At 37.2% G+C, this 24,825-nt stretch overlaps 4 protein-coding genes across 4 annotated transcripts; 1 reads left to right on the plus strand and 3 right to left on the minus strand.

Annotated features, from left to right (window-relative positions):
- LOC109721228 (protein HGH1 homolog) lies at positions 384-4,673 on the minus strand. Its single transcript, XM_020248703.1, has 8 exons — positions 4,515-4,673; positions 4,061-4,387; positions 3,518-3,599; positions 3,272-3,417; positions 2,270-2,383; positions 1,838-1,969; positions 1,464-1,577; positions 384-730 (listed from the first exon to the last, which is right to left on the minus strand). Exons 1-8 carry the CDS (start codon positions 4,566-4,568, stop codon positions 698-700), a joined length of 1,002 nt encoding a protein of 333 aa, XP_020104292.1. The 5' UTR covers positions 4,569-4,673; the 3' UTR covers positions 384-697.
- Positions 5,028-7,809, minus strand: LOC109721229. Its single transcript, XM_020248705.1, has 3 exons — positions 7,173-7,809; positions 5,710-5,899; positions 5,028-5,518 (listed from the first exon to the last, which is right to left on the minus strand). The coding sequence occupies exons 1-3, from the start codon at positions 7,745-7,747 to the stop codon at positions 5,312-5,314; spliced, it is 972 nt and encodes a 323-aa protein (XP_020104294.1). The 5' UTR covers positions 7,748-7,809; the 3' UTR covers positions 5,028-5,311.
- LOC109721230 (40S ribosomal protein S9-2-like) lies at positions 8,301-11,945 on the plus strand. Its single transcript, XM_020248706.1, has 3 exons — positions 8,301-8,435; positions 8,619-9,000; positions 11,464-11,945. The coding sequence occupies exons 1-3, from the start codon at positions 8,408-8,410 to the stop codon at positions 11,645-11,647; spliced, it is 594 nt and encodes a 197-aa protein (XP_020104295.1). The 5' UTR covers positions 8,301-8,407; the 3' UTR covers positions 11,648-11,945.
- LOC109721690 (transcription factor ILI3-like) lies at positions 14,223-15,130 on the minus strand. The gene is made up of 2 exons (XM_020249428.1): positions 14,833-15,130; positions 14,223-14,590 (listed from the first exon to the last, which is right to left on the minus strand). The coding sequence occupies exons 1-2, from the start codon at positions 14,935-14,937 to the stop codon at positions 14,435-14,437; spliced, it is 261 nt and encodes an 86-aa protein (XP_020105017.1). The 5' UTR covers positions 14,938-15,130; the 3' UTR covers positions 14,223-14,434.

The following is a 24,825-nucleotide window of genomic DNA, read 5'->3' on the forward strand; positions in this document are numbered from 1 at the left end:
ATGGTACTGGTAGGCCACCTAACAACCTGACTATTCATACTAGTTTTACAGAGTTCATAGGCTAAAAATGAAACCAACAAGATAAGAAAACCTTAAGGCATTCAAGTTTGGTCATTATTGAATAATATTAGCAAGGTTTTATATTTGTACTATGCCACTAAAATAATACCGGTACAATATAGCTCCTGTATGCATGGCACAGCTCGGCATCATCTATTTTTTGTAGTTAGTAAATTATTATCTCAATAAGATATAAAAAAATTGATAAAGAAGTATAATAAATAATTAGAATATAGTGACAGTAAATATATATATTACATCATAACGTATCGGCATTCATGCATTTTTATGATCATTATGCCTTGACACAGCACACCATACCATGCTTGCAAGTTGTCAACACGGCCTCTGCCACGGCATTTAAATTTTTGGATATTAGCCACTATGTTACCCAATCGAAATAATACATGATTAACCTAACTCTGTAGGAAGATATAAACCAATTAATCTATAATTATGTAATTGAAACTAAAACGATACTGCATTAAGTTTTTATAACATAAGTGAAAAACAATCTGAATACGATGAAGACTAATATCTTTACAGACTACAGTGTGTCTGATGAATAAATACCGGGTGAACTTTCTAGACGGGTTGATACGAAGACAAATCCTCATCTTCTATTCATTGTTTCTTGTCATGGCGGTTCAGCTTCACCGTTACCGACCAGCTGTTCAATCAACCAAAAAAAAAGACATCAGTCCGAAATACAACTATAATGTTAAAAAGGATGCACTTCATCTACTTTAGGGATTTTTAATACAAATATTTCTCAAGTTGTTATAGAAAAAATATAATAGAAGAGGAAATGGTAACTGAGGGATAAGAAAAATATAATAACCAAGCATATTCAATCTTCTTTCACTAGCAAATCAACAAAGGGAAAGTGCACTAACTTGAAACCCAAGAAGGAAAGCTTGATAAGAGCAAGAAAATATTTCACAGCTCCAATAAGATATTATGCTATTGATAAGGTCACAGGCATGATGCTCAAGTCAGTGTGAGATATGATATTGAGGGAGGAGAGAGCTGGAAAAGTTGTTACAATGCTTGGCATCAAAAGTAAATAAGTTTAAATTCCATATGTAGACCCTTAATTTACCACAAAGATAATATGAAAGATAAGTGATTTGACGAGTTTCCATACCTCCTGCAACTAAATGTTCATAAACAAGATTCAATTGCTAGACCAAGACAAAACTAGTAAAATGAAAACTTAAATCATCAAAAGCATAACTGGTTATGATGGGAAAAGCAAAAGTTGGTCATTAAAGAAGCCAGCAGACATGAGTTCTCGAAGGTGCAAAGACAACTCAATTGACATTATTAACCGCACATATAATGCAATTAAAAGCATACTTATTGAACAAGATAAATACAGGTCAAAGTCAGAGTTGCAATACCAGAGAGCCAATCTGCTCGTACGCTTCCATTACTTTTGGATCCTCCTCATCTTCATAACCAACTTGCAATATCCGCGGACCATTTACAGACCAGAGAGCTCTTCTTCCAGCTTCCTATGGGAATAACAATAAAAAAGGCATAGCTCAAATGAATAGTACAGATGAAACACATGATATATGAACTTTTTTTTTTTCTGAAATAACTAGGGAAATCAACAATCATAATCCATTTATCGGAAATTCGGAGCTATCAGCCTATAACCACACACAAAAAAAAAAAAAAAAAAATCAACTCAAGTTGACTTGACTAGTAGAATAAAAATAATATAATGCTGAAATAGGAAGTTAGCAATGTTAACTTCATAGGGTTTGACCTGCAAGGATATCAAGTAAATAGCTTCCAATGCTTGTTGGCGAATTTCTGGGTCGTCAGCTGTTTCCCGCTCATGAGAAAGTGCATTAGCAAGCTCAAGTGGCATTTTCGATCTATCTTCTTCATTGTAGATCTGCATTTAGATAGCCATATCAAGAAATAAGCTGACAACAGACAAATGGAAAAGAACAGCAGAAAAGGAGAGGAACGGAGAAAAGCTGATCATACATAGGCATTGCTACTAATCTATAGGAGAAATAAACATCATCAGTTGTGCAAAACCATCCATTAGCAAGATTGGAGGACAATGCTTGTGATAACACAAAACAGAAACAAAACAGAAGCCTCGTATGAAGCAAATGTTGCCCGAATATAAATACAGAAAAACTCAGATTTCCACAGCATACTCCACTAAATAGTCTACTTGGATCACCTTATTGCCGGCTACAGGTAGAAGAAGAGCTGGCCAAAGATACTCTGATATCAAAAGCAAATTCTGTAGTTGATTATCAGCTTCAAAGCAACAATTGCGAATGGTGCCAGCTACCTAGAAGATTCACATAAGTAGCAGAATTACAAGACAAAAGCACACAAAAAGCCAAAAGTTAAATGCCCAAGATATCAAGATAATAATTAGAAAAGGAAGCTATAAACTCTCTTATCATTTTGAAATATCATAGTACACATTTAACAGAAAGGAAAAAAGAGAAAAAAAACCAAAGACTTAATGTTCTTCCACTCTTCCAAGTGGAATAAAGAAAAGCATACAACTAACTTGCAAGCAATTGGACTATCACCAAGCAATTCATTCATTTCACAGGCAAAAGGCCAAGGTGACTTTCTTTGATGTATACATATTTACAAATATTACATAACGTAAATAAATATCATTTAGGTAGAAGATTTTATTGAGCTGAAGAAAAAAATTTATTACTATTTGCCATTCATTATGAATAAATTTGTAAGATTGATCTGTCAACAAAATAAGTGATTATCGAAGCTAACCGTAATGGTATAAGTTTAGTAGAAATGTTACTATATAATGTGCTTACATGAAAAGTAGGATCGAAACAGTTTAAATCGATAAAAACGAGTGATATACAAATACATGAGTACTTTGCCAACAATATAAAACCTTACAATTTAACATTATACCTCAACAAAAAAAATGTTTAATCAAGTTAGGAAACCAGTGAGTAAATTCTGCAAAACAAATTAAGTGTAGATGATAATGACTGCAAATCTACATTGTTTTACAAGAGGTATGCAAAGGTTGTAATGCATATAGATTTCAATGGTAAATAGACGAGACCAAATTATCTCTGTTCATGCGGAAGACCACTAATCTTCATCATTCTAACTCAGGGTCACAAAGTTTGTAATCATATGGATACCGTTGCTAAATGGATTATATAGAGTCATCCTTTGCTCATACCCCTTTCTTTCTCAGTGGATTTGTGGAATCAAATTGATGGATGACCTGCTTCAGAAGACCGCGCCTAGGTTCCAATAGAATCTTCCTTCCGGCTTCCACCTTTGAGATGTTTACTAGTATTGAAGCTACATGTTCGAAGGTATCATCTGCAAGTGAGGTGAGTAACAACTCATCAACATCATCAGAGATAAACTTGAACTAGCAGTGAAGGAAAGCTGTAAAGCAAGTGAATAGAAGAAACTGAACCTGCCGATTCGCGAGAAGATGACCTACAGAACGATCTAACAAGCTTCGCAACATTCAGACCTTCCACCTTATCATCTCCAATCTGAACAGAATTGATTACAGATAGAGTTTATTTTAGTTCAATAGAATTACATCTAAACGGCATGGTGTGTGCGAAAGAAACTACTATATATAACTGATTATAATTTGTTCCTGTTTTAGTAAGTATTTGAGGTAGTGATTTTGAAAATTACAAAAAAGAATGCACAATATAAGGGCTAAAAACTGCACATTTCATCACACCAATTACTTACGAATGACAACTATTCAACTCAACTTACACACTCCCAATTCTCTGCTCATCGTAAACATAAAAAATATATCCATGAAAATGCTTACTCCTACTATCATTACTACTTCAACCATCGCAAACAATTCTATCCCACTAATGCCAAATAGAAGAAATAATACAGGAATTTAACTCAACAGTGACAAGTGATCACCCCGACCATAGCCAATATACTATTGGGTGCTTTTGGTAGAGGAAGGAATCAAGGATCGCACCTGGAGGAGGGCGGCGATGCCGGATTCGACCTGGGTGAGATTAGTGAGGAGCATGACGAGGCCGCGGGCGAGGGCGGGGTGGTCGGGGTGCTTGTAGAGAACATCAATGGCGGTGGCGACGGAGCCGAGGGAGACGAGCTTGGCGGCGAGGTCGGCGTCCTGGGAGAGGTTGACGAGGGCCTCGGCGGCTGCGGCGGCGGTCTCCGGCGGGTCGCGGAGGAGGGGGAGGAGGCGGGGGAGGGCGACGTTGGAGTACGCGGTGAGAGAGCGGAGGCCCTCGTCGGAGCCCGTGAGGCCGCGAACGATGTCCACCGCCGCATTCTTAACCTAGAATTGGCGACGAAGAAGGGTTAGAGGCGAGAGAGAGAGAGAGAGAGAGAGAGAGAGAGAGTGGGAACGAGTGGGGAGGAGAAGGGGGGGAGTGGGAACGAGTGGGGAGGAGAAGGGGGTTTACCTGGGGAGAAGGGGAGGAGAGAAACCCTAGGAGCTCTTCGAGCTCGTTCGCCATGAGAACGATGATGAGGCAGCGCAGCGAGAGCGGAGTGTCGAAGGAAGAGACGAAGGTGGCTCGGGAGGCTGAATACAGGACGTAGTAATAATTGTTGGATTTTGTGGTCCGAGTGGATCCAATTTGGGCCTAGTTTATTTAGACCCTTTTTTTTGAAAAATAATTTTTTAAAAATATTGTTTTTTTATTTTTTTATTTTTTAAAAAATTGAAAAATAAAACTAAGACATTTTTATGAAATCTAAAAATAACTTTTCTAGGAGCACCTCATTTCTTGAGAACCGAAATGTAGAAAAATATATTTTCAACCAGTAAATTATTCTAGTACATTCTTGGAGAAACCAGCACACGCCCTTAATAAGGTTCATTATATGCTAATGAACATAATAATTTCATGGATGTGCTCAACCTTCTATAGTATATGTGCTCGACCATCGACGAGTGTACTAGGACAGAGCGGTTACCGAAACAGAACCATTTTGTAAATCACTGTATGAATGTTAAGACATGCTATACAAGCAGCTTTGCCTTCGCAAGCTAACTACCAACACCAGCAGCGCCAAAATAAATATGGTAGTAAAGATAATTCCACATACACAACCATCAACTACTACTTGTATCTGGACAAACTACATCAGTTGGCAACACTATCCAAATGACAAACAAACAACTCCGCATCTGTGTAGGACTAAAGGAGAAGAAAGAAAAGGGGTAGCACTTTTGTTGGTCTTTCAAAGGTCACAGTTACCTCCCTCTGCGGGAATTTAGATTGAGTCCTATAGCTGGTTTCTCCTCCTTGTAAGGTTGAGTGGACGCATCAGTAATGCTCGGTAGTCTCTGAACACTCCCCTTGCCTCTTCTGGCGTTAGGACCTATTTCCTCTATCATGTACTTCCACCCGTCTATGGGCCGCCTTCGACTAAATATGTGCGTCCTGATAAAGCTAGCAATCTGCTTTTGCAATTCAAAAACACCAATTAGATATGACGGGAACTGTCGAAGTATCAATGAAATAATTATGTTTTGTAGATTAGGTTGAGGTGAAGAACATGTATAAACCATATATAGAAAGGAAAAGAGAGGTGATTGAATTTGGTTGGAGGATTTTGGGTTTTAAGGGGGTGTTTAAAGTGTGGTTGCACCTGGAATTTACTGAAAGCAATTCGGCGCTCAAATTCTTGGAGAAGAATGTCCTCTTCTCTTTGTGTTATTTCCCATATGTTACCATCTTGATTCTTGGATGTTGTCTCCCATCCGTCGGGATTGGTTTTGAACTCCGTCATGTTAGGAATCTTTGAATCACCCAGTTCCATGTTGCCCGAGTCAAAGATTCTGCATTTATAAATTACAAGGCTTAAAATATATCAGCTCGCAATAGAAAAATTGATGAAAAACACCTAATTGATATCAGGCCTAGCAACAACAATCTTGCAGCTTATTTTTTGCGGAAGGTCACCTCTAGGTGCACCCCTGCACTGCTTCACCGAGAGTTTGGAACTGGTACCGCCCCTTTTCCTCACGTGTAATAATATCATATAAACATAACATTTTTTCCTTTAGAGTTGGGTTTAGGGTTGCTCTTATGCATTTCTCTGCCTTGTTCTTCAAGAACTGTCCCTATTTGTTTTCATTTCCTAATTGATTCGAGCTTATAGACTGTCCAACATCATAAACGTCCCAACACTCTCATAAAGAGTTTATTCGTCATCCAGCTTGAGCTAATTTCACCTTCTTTAGAACTCCACAAGCAACAGCAAGGCCTGGTATTCTCACGCCGTCCTTGTAACGAGTTGAGATGATTTAAGAAATCTCATAAGGATTACGAATCACAATGCATTATTTCATTCTAGTTAATAAACTTACTACATAGATGTACTCCATCAGACAACTGCAGAACAAGCATACTCCATGTTCAGCATTATCCAATGAGGAATACCCATTCTACGTAAAGCTGGTTATATTTGACATTAAAACAGAGAATTCAGAGCATCTGTGCTACAACTTAACAGATCATTTCAATCTGCAACTTCAGTTAAGTAAATACTATTTTCATGAAACATACTATCCAGCAACTAATGTTTTCTAATCTTCTTCTTCCAGAGGAAATAATCTTAGAAGCATAATAAGGATTCACAAGTTTTAGGAGCATCCGCTCATGTGTTCTGCGAAAACCTAGCAATCTCAATCTCAATATATATATTGGCACAATGTGAGCTCAGCAAGACATTAGATTTGAGCAACTTATTTCTACGTAAATCAAACTTTTACCCGGGTGAAGTTCTACTCACTGGTGAGGCTAGTGTAAGCATGATTACTAACATGAATCAATCATCTAAACAATGGATTGTAAACAGAAAACGACTGTACTGCGCTAGTCTACATGACATACTCTATGTTCCTTTTCGCAAGCATTACCAAATATAGAGCTGCTACATACATACAATGATATGGCACTTGTAAATCATTTGCAAAAACTAAATATGAATAATCGCAGCATCCACCTTCAAATATCAAGCCAATTTTCTAGCTAAAACAACCAAGCAATATTGGGAATAATTATCATAAAGGAAAGATACGGCGATTACTCCATGGAAGGTAAACATACTCTGAGCAGGAGTCGAGAAGGCGATCGATGTCGTCCCCCGCACCGGAGCCTCCGAGCTTGGCCTCCTCCATCTTCTCAATCTCCTTCATCCAGAGCCCCGCGTGGATCCTCTGCTTCCGGACGCGGTAATCGTCCGCCGCAGCGCTCTTGGCGCCGCTACCCGCCGCATCCGCCACCGCCGGAGAATGATCGGCGCTCTGATCGGTCCCCTGCTGTAGTTTCCTCGCGGCCCTCCGCTCGTTCCAGCGCTCGTCCATCTCCGCCACGAAGGCCTTGGTGTCGGCGTCCATGTCGGCGGGGGCGGCGGCGGCGGCGGCGTCGGAAGACTCCCATGGCGCGCGGTCCCTGGACGAGGGGTCCTCCGGGAGCCACGCCATCTCCCACGCATCGTTCCACTCGTCGTCCCCGGTGGCAGAGAAGGAGGAGGAGGAGGAGGAGGAAGGAGATCGAATGGAGTGAGCCCTTCGAAAGAGAAGTAGTACGTGCCCTAGGGTTTCCGTGCGATTGTACGAGGGGATTATAGAGATCGAAGGGAAGGAGGAAGAGGAGAGGAGGAGGCGTTTGAGGGAGCGCATGGTGTGTGTTCGACGAAATGTGTGAGAGGAGACCGCGGTTACGGCCTTTTTTCTGATTCGTCGTGTTGGGATATTCAGAGAGAGTACTCCTGAAATTGGCGCGCTTTGGGCCGGTCCACCAAGGGTCAAAGCCCGATCCATTTAAGCTCTATACGAGCTTGCGACCTGAAACCGTTTAAGCCGCAAAGTTTGGGCCCAACCGAGCGAGCCTACACATGATCCTATTGGGCTTTTTTAGAGAAATTGTTCGCTGCAACGGGTGTGTGATTACATCTCATACACCGGACTATTCAAATCTAATTTTATAATCAAAATCTAACTTATTTTATATGTTACGTAGCATTTTAAGTTACTGTACATTGGAAAATATAAATTTTTATTTTTAAATATTCTATCTATATGATTAGACTTTTATTTGTTAATATATCTGTGTATTAAAGTACGAATACATGCAGGACGACTAATTCTCATCCTAATACGAATCCATACTAGTCCAATAACCGTGTAAATGGGCCGGCCTACTTAGACAACCTAAGCACCCATCCACTTCTAGGGTTTTGTCGCAGTATAAAAGTGCCTCTCCCATTGCGCGTTGCGTCTTCGACGATCTCCATTTCTCCTCTCCAAACGCGAGAGCGGCGAGGGGGAAGAGCACCAGCCATGGTTCACGTCAGTTTCTACCGCAATTGTAAGCCCTAATTTCCTCCTCTCTACTCTTCCGATCTCGGATCGCTCTGTGTACTTCTACTTCGTTGTTCGATCGATCGATCGATCGATCTCTCTCGTTATAGTAGTAGTACTCGATTTCCGATCGATCGGGGATCTTATCCTTGTTTGGAAACCCTAGCTCACGATACGAAGTAATTTGCAGATGGGAAGACGTTCAAGAAGCCACGCCGCCCCTACGAGAAGGAGCGGCTCGATGCCGAGCTCAAGCTGGTGGGGGAGTACGGGCTCCGATGCAAGAGGGAGCTGTGGAGAGTTCAGTACGCTTTGAGCCGGATCCGGAACGCGGCGAGGGAGCTCCTCACTCTGGATGAGAAGAACCCTCGCCGGATCTTCGAGGGAGAGGCTCTTCTTCGCCGGATGAATCGATACGGCCTGCTTGGCGAGAATCAGAACAAGCTCGATTACGTCCTCGCCCTTACGGTCGAGAACTTCCTCGAGCGGCGGCTTCAGACCATCGTCTTCAAGACCGGGATGGCCAAGTCCATCCACCATGCCAGGGTCCTAATCAGGCAACGCCACATCAGGTATTACACTGTGTTTTTTCCTAATACTTTGCCCTTACTTTGTTAAATTTTGTGCTGCTTATACTGTAACGTTCGAGATATAGCTTATAACACTAGAAAGAGCAAATGAATAGAACTTATAGTGAATTATTGGGCTGTTTTGTTGTTTATAGCATTGAAGTGTTCATTTGATTGTAATAGGTGTGTCTTATTTGTATAGGTTGGTTTTTGGGCCTTTTGATTTGAAGCTTTGCTTAATTAACTTGTATACCAATTTGTATTTGGCGAGTTATCAGGCTCTGCCCTGGCCCTTGAGACAAAGTTCGGTAGAACTTTTGTCAGTTGCATCTTGTCGGAAGTGTTCTATTATTGACATTGTTAACATAAAAGTTTCACGTATTGGATCCCTGTTTTCTCAATGCAGAGATGTTTTCGCACCCGTGATGCTAAATAAGAATGATTGTAAATACTTATATTATGACTTCACCCTGTTAACTGCCTACTTGGCCTTATTAAGTGTATTATTTAAGAGCCAAGTCCTATTGTACTGATGTAAGCTGGTACTGTTATAGGAAAGATATCAACCTCACATGTTCTGCTCTAAGATGCTTTTGTGCTTATATGCATGCAAAATCTTCTAACCTCTTGGATTTTTTATAGTATCTATGGCTTCTATCTGATTTTCAGTTAATATTTTAGATTATATTTCTTTTTGTCTAAACTTTTACTGTACTGTATATGTGAGATGATGGCGGCCCTCAAATCTCAAATCTTATGATAATGCTGTGGAAGTTAACTTCAATATATCATAATGCTTACATTTCTATTGAGAAGTGTTTCATTTATGCTCCTTTTCCTGGCACTATGAGGAATAAAATTAAATGAACCATGGAGGTCAGAAGACTAATGACATCAAATCTAAAGGCCTTTTATGTTCTGAGTGCCTAATTTCACGTCTTGTGTTTCAATGTTCTAATTTGTATTTTTTTATTTGTATATTTGGTAAGTTCTTTCTAAAAGTAGATCTTCTTTCTATTTAATCTTTTGATATTGACAACACTTTTTGTATAATTGTAGGTGGGGTTCTGTGTGTCAATGTTTTCTTTCTAGTCTTTTTTGTTTGTTTATTTGGTAATTTTTTGCTAGAAGTAGGTGTTTTTCTATTGATCTTCTGATATGCAACTATCTTTGATAACTTGGGGTTTACTTTGAAATTGGTGATATATTTCTGTTATTTGAGTCTATATAGTTCGGCAGTGGGTAGTCTTACTTGACTATAAACTAAAATAAGCCAATTTGTATCAATTTTCATTGCTTTCAGACGAGATGCTATAAATAATTAGTAGGCCTATCATTTCTTGCAAGACATTTGGAGGCTGCTCAATGATCTAATGCTACGTAAGTTCAAATTGGAGTTGATCTATTTAATAATACCTTCCATTGTTACTTTCTCACACATTGTCTTCTCAAGCACATAGATGCTGAAGTTTGACTATATCATGATATATATTATTAGATTGGGTTAATTTCTTCAATGCCCTTCTAACAGGGTGTAGATTCCATTCCAATGATATCTATAGGACCCTACAATATATTTCCAGATTGCTATTGTTGTCATAGGGCTCTCACTGGCAGTTTCATCTTTTGTCTTCAAGCCAGTATGGCCCCAGAAAGCATAAAAAAGATTCATTTAAATAGGATGTCTGAGTCAATCCGTATTTGGCATATTGGTACCCAAAAGTGTGTCCTATATATCTCAAATGTCATGATTGTTTCATACTAGTATACAAAAAGTGATGCACAATTATCTCAAATGACATGAAATGAAAATGAGTGTTTCGCATATAATCTTAAACAGCACGATCCTCTATTAATAATGTTTGCATTTGTCTTCCTTTAGCTGACTTAGATGAAATTGCTCTAATCATTTTCTGTTAAAACTATAGAAACTGAAGCAGCCTCTGATCCTAAATGGGGAACAAAGGTTCATTCAACCATTATCGGTTATAGAGTTTGAACAATTTTTTGCCAGCTTACTGGTAGTCCCACGCTCCCAACCATTTGTCTGGAAGAGTCCATTATCGGTTATAGAGTTTGAACAATTTTTTGCCAGCTTTCTGTAGTCCCACGCTCCCAACCATTTGTCTGGAAGAGTCCATTATTGGTTTTAGAGTTTGAACAAATTTTTGCCACTTACTGGTAGTCCCACACTCCCAACCATTTGTCTGGAAGAGCTTTTTTATTTATGCTTGTGAACTAGCAACTGTATTTGAGCATCTCTACTAATGCCTTATTAGATTCCTTACTGCAATTTCTATTCCATTTAGTTTTATTTTTCCCGTTGCCTTTTCTGTTAGTGCCACACTTTGATTTACTTGCCAACTCAAAGATGAGCTACTTGTATACGGCTCCTAAGTTCTGTTTCTACCTTTTTTTTATTTAAATTTCATTTTGTTGAAATTACTCATGAAACTCTTTTTGCAGAGTTGGGCGGCAGTTGGTTAACATTCCCTCATTCATGGTGAGGGTAGATTCTGAGAAGCACATCGACTTCTCCCTCACGAGTCCGTTTGGCGGAGGTCGCCCTGGAAGAGTGAAGAGAAAGAACATGAAGAATGCGGCAAAGAAGGCAGCTGGCGGTGACGGTGATGAGGAGGATGAAGAATGAGCAAATCATGCCTTAGAAGGTTCTGCTGTGTCTTTTTTGCCTTGTAAGACTTAAATTTGCTAGCTAAGAATGTGGTATGTTATCCTCCCAAATCTATAAGAGTCATTTCACATTGCGCTTACTGGAGCTATATAAGTGAGGCAGGGTTTTTTTGTTTTATTACTATATAAAATATGACTGTATATGGAGACTGATTTCTATGCCTTTTTTTAGATGCTGGACTTTTGTAATCTTGTGCTGTGTTGGCCTTCACATTCTATCTATTGATTGGTGAATCAGGCGAACTTATTGACGAGCATATCTTGAGAAAACTGTTTGTTGAATTAATAATGATACTGTGGATGCGACGTTTGGGTGGTGAAAGGAGCTTTTCTGCAGAAGCTCTCTTGTTTGTGTGGGAGCGAAGGTTTATCGAATACTTTTGGAAGTGCGAACGTTGATCCTGATGTCGGGTACAATACGTGCTAGGGGCTTACTTGTTGTCAAGCAGTTTCTATCTGATCTAAAATTGTTCGTCTCTCTCGAGCACACGAGACTCGATCTGTGCACTCCGGTCTCCGTGCAGTTCCAGTTTCTGCATCTGCTGTTGCCTCTGCTCCACCTGATTCATTTTTGAGAATCAACCATTTTCATTTTCATTTTCATTATCCACTATCCACTATGACCATTCAACTCGCTACAGCTCGGATTTTGATGAAAATTCATGGTATGGTTCCACGTATGTTTTGTAACTTGGACAAAGCTCTCCTGGATAAGCTCCACCATCCACCTTTGGATTTCGATAACAAAATTGCCAAATTGTTGGACGGTGGATCTCACACCCCCGCGTCCGAGACACTTGGGGGGTAGCCTATCCGTCAGGATAGCATCAAGTGGTCCAGAGTGTGAGGACCATCTTATCAGGGTGGGCACCAACCAAACCAACAGGATCGTAGATCCGCTTTAATTATCGTGCTCCCCAGATGCTGACGTGCCTAGTACTACCTCACGTAACTCACCGCCCGCTGGCCGTCGGATCGCCTGATCTGATTGTGATGTAAATACACGCAGGGGCCGACATACAGCAAAATGATTGCTCCCTCTGTCTTGCTCCAAGAACGGCGTATGATCAAAATAAATTATTCAGTAATAATTTATACAATACTATAAGATTATTTCATTGCTGGTTTATTTAGTCTCTTGTGAGGTTGGACAAATATGATAAACTATAATCAGTCGTCGATGTTTTATTCGTACTCACCTATCATTGCTGCGCATTCTCTCTAAGTAATCAAAAGCTGTTCCATGTTGATCGATATATTAATGCATTCAAACAAGTCCTTAAAAGGGCATTTGGTTCGACGCATTTAATTATATAGAAAATTAAAGAATGAGAGAATAGTGACTTGGAGGCGTCGAGGATCATAAAGATCCTAATTGGATGCCTAATCCAATGTTCTGCGACACCACGCTTTCAAGTAATTATTATTGATTCTCTGCCAAAAACACTCTCTTATTTTTATTCTATGAAATCAGTACCGGATGTCAAATGAGTGCTCAAACTATTTCTCACAACACGAAGATCGTGGAGAGTTCGTCTCCTCTTTTTATGAATATTTAAGGTCTGGGAATGAGTTAAGCGTGTTCCGTTTCTTGCCGACTGAGTCGCTTTTTCCTTTTTTCAGGTTTATCTTCGTATTATATAAACCATTGATCACTTCTTAAAATCTGAGATGTTCCTGCTTTTTTTGAGATAAAGGGATTATGAGTGTTTTACTTCGAGACAAAAAGTTTGACCATATATAATATAGTGGCAACTCGATCTCCTGCTTAGAGAAAAGTGCTTATCCATTTTTTAGATTAATTGGTCCTTGTTAATTTCGAATACTAGTCCTCTGAATTATATTGTTAAATCGATCTTTTAATAAAACTCTAAGTAGGTGCAACTTTTCAATCTTTCTTGTTGGAAGAATAAAAAAGAAAAAAAAAATCTTAATTGGTACATTCTAATAGATAGATTTCTGAGTAAGTTGGTATTTGAAATGAGAGTTTTTTGTACAATGTACAACATACTGTTTCATTACAGCTTTTGACAGTTTTTCATTGAAATCGAAAGTAGAAATTTCGAATAGAAACCTTAGCTTGTTTGCGAGTCAATGTCTACCCATTTTGGCTTTTTGTTTAATAGTTCAAATGTTTTTTTTTTTTTTTTTGGAGAGAAAAATGTATCATGTTACCCGCTTCGTTTGTTCTTTTTAGAAATAAACTTAGTCAGAATATGAATCAACTAGAATTTAAACTTAAAACTTCGAGTACCAATCACCACGCCCTTTGCCACTTAATAGTTCAAATGTTTAGATTTGTTTTTGTATGGTGAAATTTGTTCAAATTAGATAAGCCAGCCTCTGGACATAAATTATTATTTTTAGAAATAGAAGGTTGATGCGACGTGGTATGTGAATAAGACAATGAAGTGTATAGATCATAAACCAACAATTAGTAACGCCACCAAATTGTTTCAGCCTAATTAGCTAGTAGTGGTTGATTGTCATGGACAAAACAACCTAAGCCATGCTATAAAAATGTACGAGGAAACTAGAGAATCGACCTGCTGAAAAAGTACTCAGCGGCCTAGATAATACACATTAATTATATTTTACGCTAGTACACTTAAAACCATATTTATATAGTCATTCTCCTAAACAAGCCCCTCGAACATGGTAGCTTATAAGCTAGTAGCCTAGCACTGGAAAAAAGAAAGAAAACAAACAAGCAGCTATAACTTAAAACATTATTAAACTCGACTTTTTAGGATCTAAGAAGGCTCCGAATGATCTCCGCTTGCGGGCTGTTGTCGTCCATCGTCGCCATTAGGCCAGAAAGGCGGTCGCTGAGGTCGTCCACCTCGCGGTGCAAGCTCTTTATGTAGCTGCATGTCTCCTTTAGTAGCTTCGAAGCCGATGCCTATTTTCATAGCAAAGTTTATATAAGAACAAAATATGATCGATATAATTAGTACGTCAGCCATTTGTAGTTCCACAGTCTGAATTAGTTCATATTTATTATTTTTTTTAAAAAAAAAGAGTATAGTTTGATCTTTGAGAGAAGTATGTGATTATGTTGAAAGTTTTTGACGAATCAAAAGAAGGAAAATTAAGAATGCAAAGAACAATAACAACAACGACAAAGATAGAGAGGCCGCTTACCCTGTCAATGTTCCTACGACGGGACTCGGGGAGAAGCGACTGGAGCTTCGAGATGAGCTCATTGATCTCGTCGTCGGTGATCCTGCTCCTCCCGCGGCTCGACATCACGATCTCTACGTAAAACTCAACAAGCTAGTACTCCTCTCTCTCTCTCTCTCTCTCTCTCTCTCTCTGCTACTAAAGTACAATAGGGAGATAAGGAGGGAAAAAGGTGAGAGGGATTGAAAGGGAGAGGGGGATTTTATATATAAAAACTTATAGAGAGAAAGAGAGAAGCAGAGAGTAGCAAGAGAGGTGTAGCATGGGAAGGGCTCTAATGAGGCAAAGTCCCAAGGAATGTGTATATTGAGAGGGTGGTGGCCCATTCATGTAACATGCCCCCCTATTGACACTTTAGTGGGCCCATCTTGTTCATGTGGGCCATGGGCTTGTTGAGGCGCAAGTGCCCCACCCTTCACATGCTAAATTGTCCCTCTTGTTTTTTAAGGAACTAGGGGGGGAAGTAGTTACCCTTAACAAAGTAGCTTGTGTGGCTATTGTTCTTCCCTACTCTTCAATTGTACATAGAAGTCTAGAAGATGCCTTGTGTTTCTTGCTATTTAGTATGCGTGGGGCTTTGTTTGTCCTTGATATGGTCTTGTCATTGCAAAGCTAGTCTTTTCTCGGCGGACGTTATGTTGTAAGTTGTTCAACAAGTTTTAAAAGTACAATCGATAAAATAAATTTTACATACAGTCTGAAAAGTTAAACTATTATCTTTAAAACAAAGAACTTCTAAAGATATCTATAATATTACTCCTTCCTAGCTAATAAAGTTTTTTTTTTTTTCTTTAACCTTTGGTTTATCTATAAAGGATGAGTACCAATAGTCCCTTTTTTTTTTTATCTTTAAAACAAGTAAGGTATATAATCCCTGGAGATGGCCCATGGATCACGCGCACTCGCCCCCTATACCGCAACACAAGGTGGCCCATGGACCGGCTCGCGATCCATGACCGGTCGACGACCTGAGTCTCCGGCAGTACCAAGTAGGCGCGGCGCGTTGGCCATGTGGAGGCCCTAGGGGGCATCCACGTGATGCGGTGGCCCACGATGGCAACAGGCTTATAATCGGTGGCCCACAGGCCCACAGGCCCAGAGGCCCACAGGCCCACCACTGAAATTAATACTTGGCTTGAGATCAATGTATCTGAGCAATTAATTTGTGGAGGTTGAGGTGGGACTTATTTGAGAGGAGGTGGTTTAATGGCTGTGTAAGTGGGGTGGAGTTATTACCCCTCCCTATTGCCATATAGTAGGCCCCAACTAGAATTTGCGGACTACTCGTCAAGAAAGACCTACTGGGACTTAAAAGTATGTCCTTTCAACAAAGAGTGTTACTAGAGATACTTTTAGAAACCGCTAATATACCAGCAGTTACATTTTCACATATCCGTTTTGAAAGAATAAAATTTTAATGGAGAGCTCACAAAAAAGATAGGTGTGATTGGTGTGAGTTGTTAGATTATACTCAAGCTGTATTAAGATTCGTACAGAGATTGCAAGCTGATGCGAAGATTTAATACACCCCGTTCGCCATGAGCACCCAAAGCATTGCCGTTAACAGAGGGTTGGCTCATATAATTAAGGAGCTAATTGCATGGTAGTTTAATTAAATAATTTACTATACATTTGTCTCATTGGAATTATTTTACATAGGATTACTTGAAAAGGGTGGTAGGTTATTCTCTATTATAGTGGCTATGAGATAGACATATGAAGAAAGGGGGACATCGCATTAAAGGCCTCTTGAGGCAGGAGATAAAAGCAGAGGTTTTAATTTCCACCTGATCATATATAGTATATATTCATCACCTGAAAACCTTACTACTACTATTCAAGAATTCACATGCTTGAGTTTCTGCTTCCAAAAGCTTCTTATAAGGCAATTGTGAACTGACACGCATTTAATGTGTGTCTGGGAGAGAGAGAGAGAGAGAGAGAGAGAGAGAGTGTACGTACCCAGTATCCTGTAAAAAAAGAGAGTACTTGAGGAGGGATCCAGCTTAATTATTTAGACTTTGTTTGGTTGGAGTATAAATAAAAACTAATTATTATAAAAATAGATATAAGTATGGAGATAAAAAAATAGCATTTGAATAAAAATTGGGTTGATTTCGGGGATAAAAAAATAGCGTTTGGATAGATAATATAGAATAAGAAAAATAGTGGATAGTTATATATAGAAAATAAAGGTATTGGTGGGATAGTTATACCAGCTTATTTCAGGTATCCGAGAACTACTATTCTCGAACCCTTATTCCTAATCCAAATAGTGCCTTAGAGCATCTCGTGTCGAGGTTAAAATGGTTACCTGTTGTGTAAAAATGTTGACAGCTCAGTAGTGATCGACCTTTCGAGCATGCAAAGCAACACAGCATAAAAATAAATAAATTGTGTTACTATAAATTATACGGATAATATATACATAAAGTTTATACAAATGAATCATGAGAATGTTGTGAAGGGACCAGAAGATTTCTGGTGTTTATACCACAAAAATACCATGCATGTACATTAATTAGCTGGTGCTTCATCTATATATAAACGCCAAAACAAAAAAGATCTCGTAGTAATTAAATTTCTTACAAAATAATTTTAGTGTTTATTGATGGAGTAGATTGTTAACACATTATATTCTCGTATGATGCACTTAATTGACTTGACATAGTATTTAGATTACCGAGACGTGCGAATAAATATGAATATAAAATTAAAACGAACTATAGAACCGCTACGAATGTAGGTACACAGCATAAATTAACTATGCAAATGATTAGGACGTCATTATAATAAGAGTGGCAGGACGACGACGACGACGACGACGACGACGACAATAATAACAACAATAATGAAGATTTTTTGTTAAGAGTGTTATGTGTAGCTGTGGATCAGTAGCACAGTAGTAAATAATGGGGCAAATATGGAGAGGGCATGCATTGTGAGTTTGTGTACCTCATCTGAGGCGATGCTACGTTTCGAGAGTAACCTCGCATGACCTGCCCCCCAACTTGGCCTAAGCCACACGTGGCACTGTCCCTCCCACGTTAAACCCCTATTAGATTTTTTTTTTTTTTTTTTTTTTACGTTTTTCTTTTTAAAATAAAGTTAATAAATTTTTTTTTTACTAGGTGCAGATCATGATCATCATGCTCATTAAATTTGGTTATAAACGTTTCTCCAACAATGACCATATTAGAAGTCGGGTTTATTCTATTCCGAATTTATCAACTCACTCAAAAATTTCTTTTTTTTTTTTTCACCTTTTTCTGAAAGGTAGTACTAATAATTTTATATTTATTGGGCTTGGATCATGTTCATTAAATTTACTCATAAATAATTATTGAGCAGTAACTATTTTACTCAGTTATGATACCATAACACCAGCTTCGAGTTTCTTTTGCATAAAATGCATTGGTTGGCCCTGCACTTCCTGAATGTTACACCTTAGTCCCTATCACTTAAAAAAGTTCTCAAACTTCTCACATAAGAATTACAATTTTTATTATAAATTAACGTTTAATCTTAAGTAAACCTAGACTAGCTAGCTTTTATAGGTGAAGGTGTGAGACCATCATTTTGCAGTAGAAATTAGATGTTGGTTATTTATTATTGACTAAAATAGGTCTAATTTTCTGACCCGGGACAATAAGTTCGAAAGACTAATTAATAAGTTAAATTGGGTGAGCCTAATCAGTTGGGTGGGGCTGTGGTCCAAAAGACCTAATGGTAAGATGACCAACAATAGACCTAATGTCCAGATGAATTGAGTCATCAGGTCGAAACCCATGAGCATTATGGTTGAGCTCTTAAGTGCAATTGGTGCGTCCTTTCTATTAGCATATATTTTTGAGATAATTGGTTAGTATTTACGATCCCAAGTGTTATCAGAGTCAGCAACGCCGATTCGATTTTCACATGCTACATTAGCAGTGCAGGTACTGGGAGGGAGATTGTTGGCTATTTATTTTAAGGTTAAAATAAGTAAAACTTTCTGCCATGTGATAATAGGCCCGGCCGGGAGACTAATAAGTTGAGTTGAATGAGTTTAATTAGTTGAGTGGGGCTGTGGTTCATAAAAGATCTAACGGCAAGAGGCCTAACAATAGACCTAACGTCCATGTGGATTGAGCCTTTAAGAGCGATGGATGCGTCTTTCTATCGGCATGTACGTTTGTGATAGTTGGTTATCTATGTTTGACTCTTTTTTTTTCATACGAAACTAAATTAAACACTTTTTAAAAGCAACAGATTATCTCTAGTGTAAGTAATAAAAAGTTTAATACTGGAGGTATTTAATATAAGTATTAAAAATATCGTTCTGTGACAATGTAAGTTTTGAAAAATAATTATTTTATATAATTTAATACGACATTAGAACAAAAAATTTTAAATTCGAGTTCTGAGGTTCAGACCAAGTTGTCTAGGCCACAATGTTGGTGGGCCCAAATTGCTCCTTGGTGGTGGGCCCGACATCGGCCCAAAACTGTTAAAGGGTTTCCAACTGAATCTGGCGGTGAGTTAGATGACTGGTTAAGTCCTCGTGTCTCACGCCGGAAACTCGTGCATGTATGACAATGACACACAACTGTTCTCATTATAGCAACTTAATAAATGTCCAGGTACAATGTTTTAAAGATAATATAATATTAATATTAATTTATATATATATATATATATATATATATATTTGGCCAATTTGTAAAAAAAAATTCACAAATTTTGAGTTTTCGTAAAATTAGATCGTCTTTTTCGATTTTGCAGTTTCGGTCTGAACTTTTAGCAAACTGATTAAAATACCCTTATATCTTTTTCTCTTCTCTTTTTTTTTTTTTTTTTCTCCCCCGCGCACCTCCTGCCCTTTACGCCCTTGCCTACCATTTTCTTTTCTCTCTTACTCTTCTCCACCGCCTCCGCAGCTTTTTTCCTAGCGAAAAGAAAAGAACGTGAGAAAAAAAAAAAAGAGAAAAGGAAGTATAAAGATATTTTGATCAGTTTGCTGAAAATACGGACCGAATTTGTAAAATCGAAAGAGACGGTTCAATTTTGCAAAAGCTTAAAACTTGTGAATTTTTTATACAAATTGGCCTATATATATTTAGTAGCTGTGGTTGACTACAAAATATAAAGATGCTTTCCTCTAACCCGTTATAAGCTGAGATAAACCATTAACAAAAACTTCTTATGTTAGAGAGAATTAGAATACCGTTCTCTAACATTATAGAATAAAAAAGATTAAAAATTAATTTTACTTGTCATATATAGATGTAAACATCTAATTTTTATGGTATAACCATAAGTACTCTTTATTATAAATTTTAAATACTGTGCGTTTATACAACACCTAAAATATTTGGGATGTATTTGTAAGAAGTTAGTTTCTAAAGAATATAAATACAAAAGGTTGCCCAGAAGAGTCAAGTGATCAAATCTTAAATCAAAATTTCAAATGGCCACATTGTCGTAATTTCACTTCATGCAGTTTATACAAGTTTTGTGGGTACATAATTTTTAGATTATTTCTTATCAAACGGATCTTGTTATTATTTATATATTATTGTACCGAGAACTGGTCTAATCACTCTCATAGGTCACCATTGCTGGTGTGGTCATTCTCTCACGTGCAAATTTTGACGCATACGTGCGTATATATACATATACATATACATATATACATGACGTATATATATTCTGAAAACATAAATTCAGTACGTATACGTACCCACCTTATTATAGAGATCTCATGCTGAGAAAATAATAATAGAAAAATACTTCTTGTACAGCTAAAAAGGGGTTGTAGATCTTGCAGTATCTCTCATCCAAGGTTGATAAAAATCTAAATAAATTTTACTAAAAATGAAAAAAATTTGATGTGACAAATAAAGTATTAATAATTTTGAAATAAAGTGAGCGTAAAATATACACTCCACTTTGAAATGTACATATATGTTGTAAATTTGATGTATTGTTACAGCAATGCCATCACATTTGTTGTAGTCATCCGGTCAATGGTGGTACATTATTATTTGACATATTAACCCGGTAAATATTTTTGTTGAATATAAATGTTAAAATATTCTTATTTAGCAAATTAATATTTTTGAGTAGGATGATTGTTTTATATAATTTAACATGATATCATATTATAAGGTATTGGGTTTGACTTTCGCAAGATTTCTAGTCTTTTGAAATACAACGGTTATTCTATATAATTGAACATTTCATTCTTTTAGAATATAATGATTGTTTTATATAATTTAACATTTCTCATCATCAACTCTTATATTATTTCATTATTCTCACATATTTAAACAAGTTCCAGAACACCCTGAAACTTACATATGAGGTCATAGTTAATTAGTAGAAAGGTGTAAATGGCAAAGAAATTGATATAATTAGTAATGAGTAAGTTTTTAAATTACATATACTTTGAGAGCTTGGGCATTTTTGTGAAGCTCAATTTGGGCCTTGTTGGGCTTATGCCCAAGGTTTGTCTACGAAACAAAGCCCAATCAAGACAACATACACGCTTTTACCTTTTTTTAAAACATTTATTTTTTTTTGGTTTGTCAAAGTGAAGAATTCAATTGAATTCACTTGGAATTGAAATTTTTTGTTCGGATTAAATTATAGTTAAGTGAATTATATTCTCTTTTGATGTTTGGTAAAAAAATAATAAATTATTTTTCCTATTTGATTCTCAATTATACAGTAAGAAAAATATTATAACTAATTTAAGAAGGGATATTTTGGGATTACTTATAACTAGCAAATAAATTCTCACCAAATCAGACCTAAAATCATAGAATTTGGATGAAAGTCATTTGTATTATGAGAAATTCCACCAAAACCTTCTAAAAGAATTAGATTCTATTAACTTATGATACCAAATGACGAATTTAGGGAAATTAGAATTCGCATTCTTAAGAATTTTAGAAATTGGGGTAGCCAAATGGGATGTTAATTAATTTCTCATAGTTTAATTTGCTTACAAACTCTATATTTATTAGCTTTCCTGGGCAACAAAAGACAAAAACACAATGGTAAAAGAAAAAAAAGAAAACAAAGTACTGTGGCAACTTCTTTTTGTGCTTCTTTATTGGGTTTATAAACTAAGGCTTAAGAAGAATTGAATGAATGACACACCCTACCAACCCAGATAAGAATGATTATGCAAATCAACCAAGATAACATTAGGTACTGAGTGATTTTTGCAGGTGATGCATAGGAACAGAGAGATTTATTTATTCACTAGATATCGATGGGACAGATCGAAACTGCACAACAAATCGAACCAAATGTGCATAATTCAAAGCAGCTTCGCCCTTTCACACTCATCATGAATGTGTCAAACTACATGATATGGTTGAAACATTCATTACAAGGTGATGTTTGCAGAAACTGTATAAATATGCGCCTGATTTTACCAAGTGGAGTGCATTTTGTTGTACAGCAACCAACACATTCCCATAATCACAAAGTTCCCGTCAGAAACAACATGACAATAGAATAATTTTCCACTGAAAACTAACTTTATCCCTGCAACTTGTTTTCGAAAGCAAAGGAATATAAGTACATGAATTCCCCCATATGCGAAATTAACACCATGAAAAAGTTCCGTCAGTAAGCAAAGTGTCCCTGATAATATCAAAGGGGACCACCACTACCATATTCACCTTCACATATGCTCCTCTTTTCTTACAACTTATTCTGCAGAGGAAAAGTTCTCTCAAAAAAAAGAAAAAAGTAAAAAAGCAATTGTTGCAATGCTATGATTTGAATTCATCTAATTCTCAGATATCAGGAATAGACTACCTCAGGATAGTTGAGCATTTCCTACATTTTTCGCACATTCATATATTCCAAGGAAACTTCTTTTGCCTAATAATTTCCATTCATGTATTCAATATCTTTTTCTCCACAATTCCTTCCTTCAGTTCATATATCACTCAAGATGCTTAATTCCACTTAAGTCAGTTCAGCAATAAGTTATTCCCAAACCGAAAGAAATTTGATTGTACGGATAAGAAAATTTATCGAAAATTAACTGAATGAGATTCGAAAGCATGTAATCAGAAGAATAACATCAATTCCCAGTGGATACGACAATGGCAAGACAAGTTAAAAGACTGTTTGATGTATAACTTGCAAGCACCCAAGCCGTTAAAAGTGTTAAACCATAACAAAGTTCTCTAGCACAAGTTGAAAAAAATATAATAATGGAATACCAGAAAAAGCTAAAGGCAATAAAGCATCATGTTTTCCTTGAGAATCTACTAATCTTTTGGCTCCGTAACAAGTTAATGTAAAGTAATAAAATTCATGTCCGTTTGCGCTTTATGAAAATCAAGAGAATATTAGTTCATATGCTCTGCAATACTGACAAAGTAATAGATATACTGTTAGAGGCGGATAATGTGAACAGAGAAGGGAATAATCATCTTGAAAGAAGAGCAAATGAACGGATATTTTGATAGAGATAAGTGCGGCATGCACAATCTAGGAGTTAAAATTGTCAAACTGAGTATATAGTAAAACATTATGCTTCAATCAGGAACAGAATCACTTAATTATACAGTAAAATAGCAAAATGATGGGAAAGAATGTTACACCAAACAATATTTGAGAGTTGCCGAATCAACATTTACAGAAAAATCATGTAGAAGTTCTTAATTTTTTTTTTTCACACTTCATAGCATATCTAATTTACAACAAATTAGGTCTCTGGAAAATGATAGAAACAGCGGGGGCACAAAATATAGATACTAATTACCAGAAGCGCAAAAATGAAAACAAGAACTTTTATCTGTTTAGAGGAACAACAATGTTTGTAGCCGCAAATTAGGAGAAAACAATTCAAGCAATAAATAGAGCATGCGAAGGACACAATAACCATTTTCTTTCAAGTCTGAAATCTTCCACTCAAGTAGATAACAATAACTAATCGACATCACCAAACTTGATACATCAGATCTATTTTTACTTGCAGATTTATGTGAACATCAGAGATTCTAATCAAATAAAGCATAGAAATTAGCTTTCATCGAAATACATAGTCGCTACTCAGTATTGTTGTTGCCACTATCATCAGAATCATGTTGAATTTTTGACTGAACCAAAATTTCTAACAATTTTGTTAATGTAACAAGATGTAATAAGCAAGTCCTGCAACAGTGGCTTCAGGGGGGTCTAATCCTCAATGACCAAAAACTGTGACATCCTTGCTATACCTTAATCGAATACCCCCACCATATGGCAACTCACATGTATTGTCTGTTGCCTGTATAGCAAACTCTGTTGCCATGGGATCTCTAGTCTTGTCACAAAGGCTCAATACTACACAGAATAATGTACAGAAATACTCAACAGAACAAACAATAACACAATGACATACACAAACATTTTCACAAGTACGGAGAGAGACATATATATATATATATATATATATATAGAGAGAGAGAGAGAGAGAGAGAGAGAGAGAGAGATCAGGAAAGAAATTTTCTGTTATTATTCAGCACCTGCAAGTCTCGAAAAGACATCGATAATCCACAAAAAGGAAAGAAATCAAGAAATCGAAAAAAAGTGACAACTAATAAGTAGATGTACAAGGGAAAATAAAACTGACACATTCTGTTCATAAGTGATCACCGTCGGCTTGCTATCCCAGCCCAGTTTGTTATTATGGAAGCCATAGCAACAAAATCTTAATAATATCCATTCCACATGAATGCTGCACTATTATGAAAAAAAAACATTGCATCCAAATCTTCTTCATGTCCATGAGACCACGGAGCTACTCACAAGAAAACACAAAATGCAGTTCAAAACAATACAACTATTTGGAAAGCTTACTCTTCCTGCATTCAGGCTGATGATCTGAAAATCTCAGAACAGTTGTCACTAACGAGGCTACCACATTTTTTGTAAAAAAGATAAGTTGTTTTAATGCAAAGA

Source organism: Ananas comosus, linkage group 15 (genome assembly GCF_001540865.1).
Source record: "Ananas comosus cultivar F153 linkage group 15, ASM154086v1, whole genome shotgun sequence".
NCBI lineage: Eukaryota > Viridiplantae > Streptophyta > Magnoliopsida > Poales > Bromeliaceae > Ananas > Ananas comosus.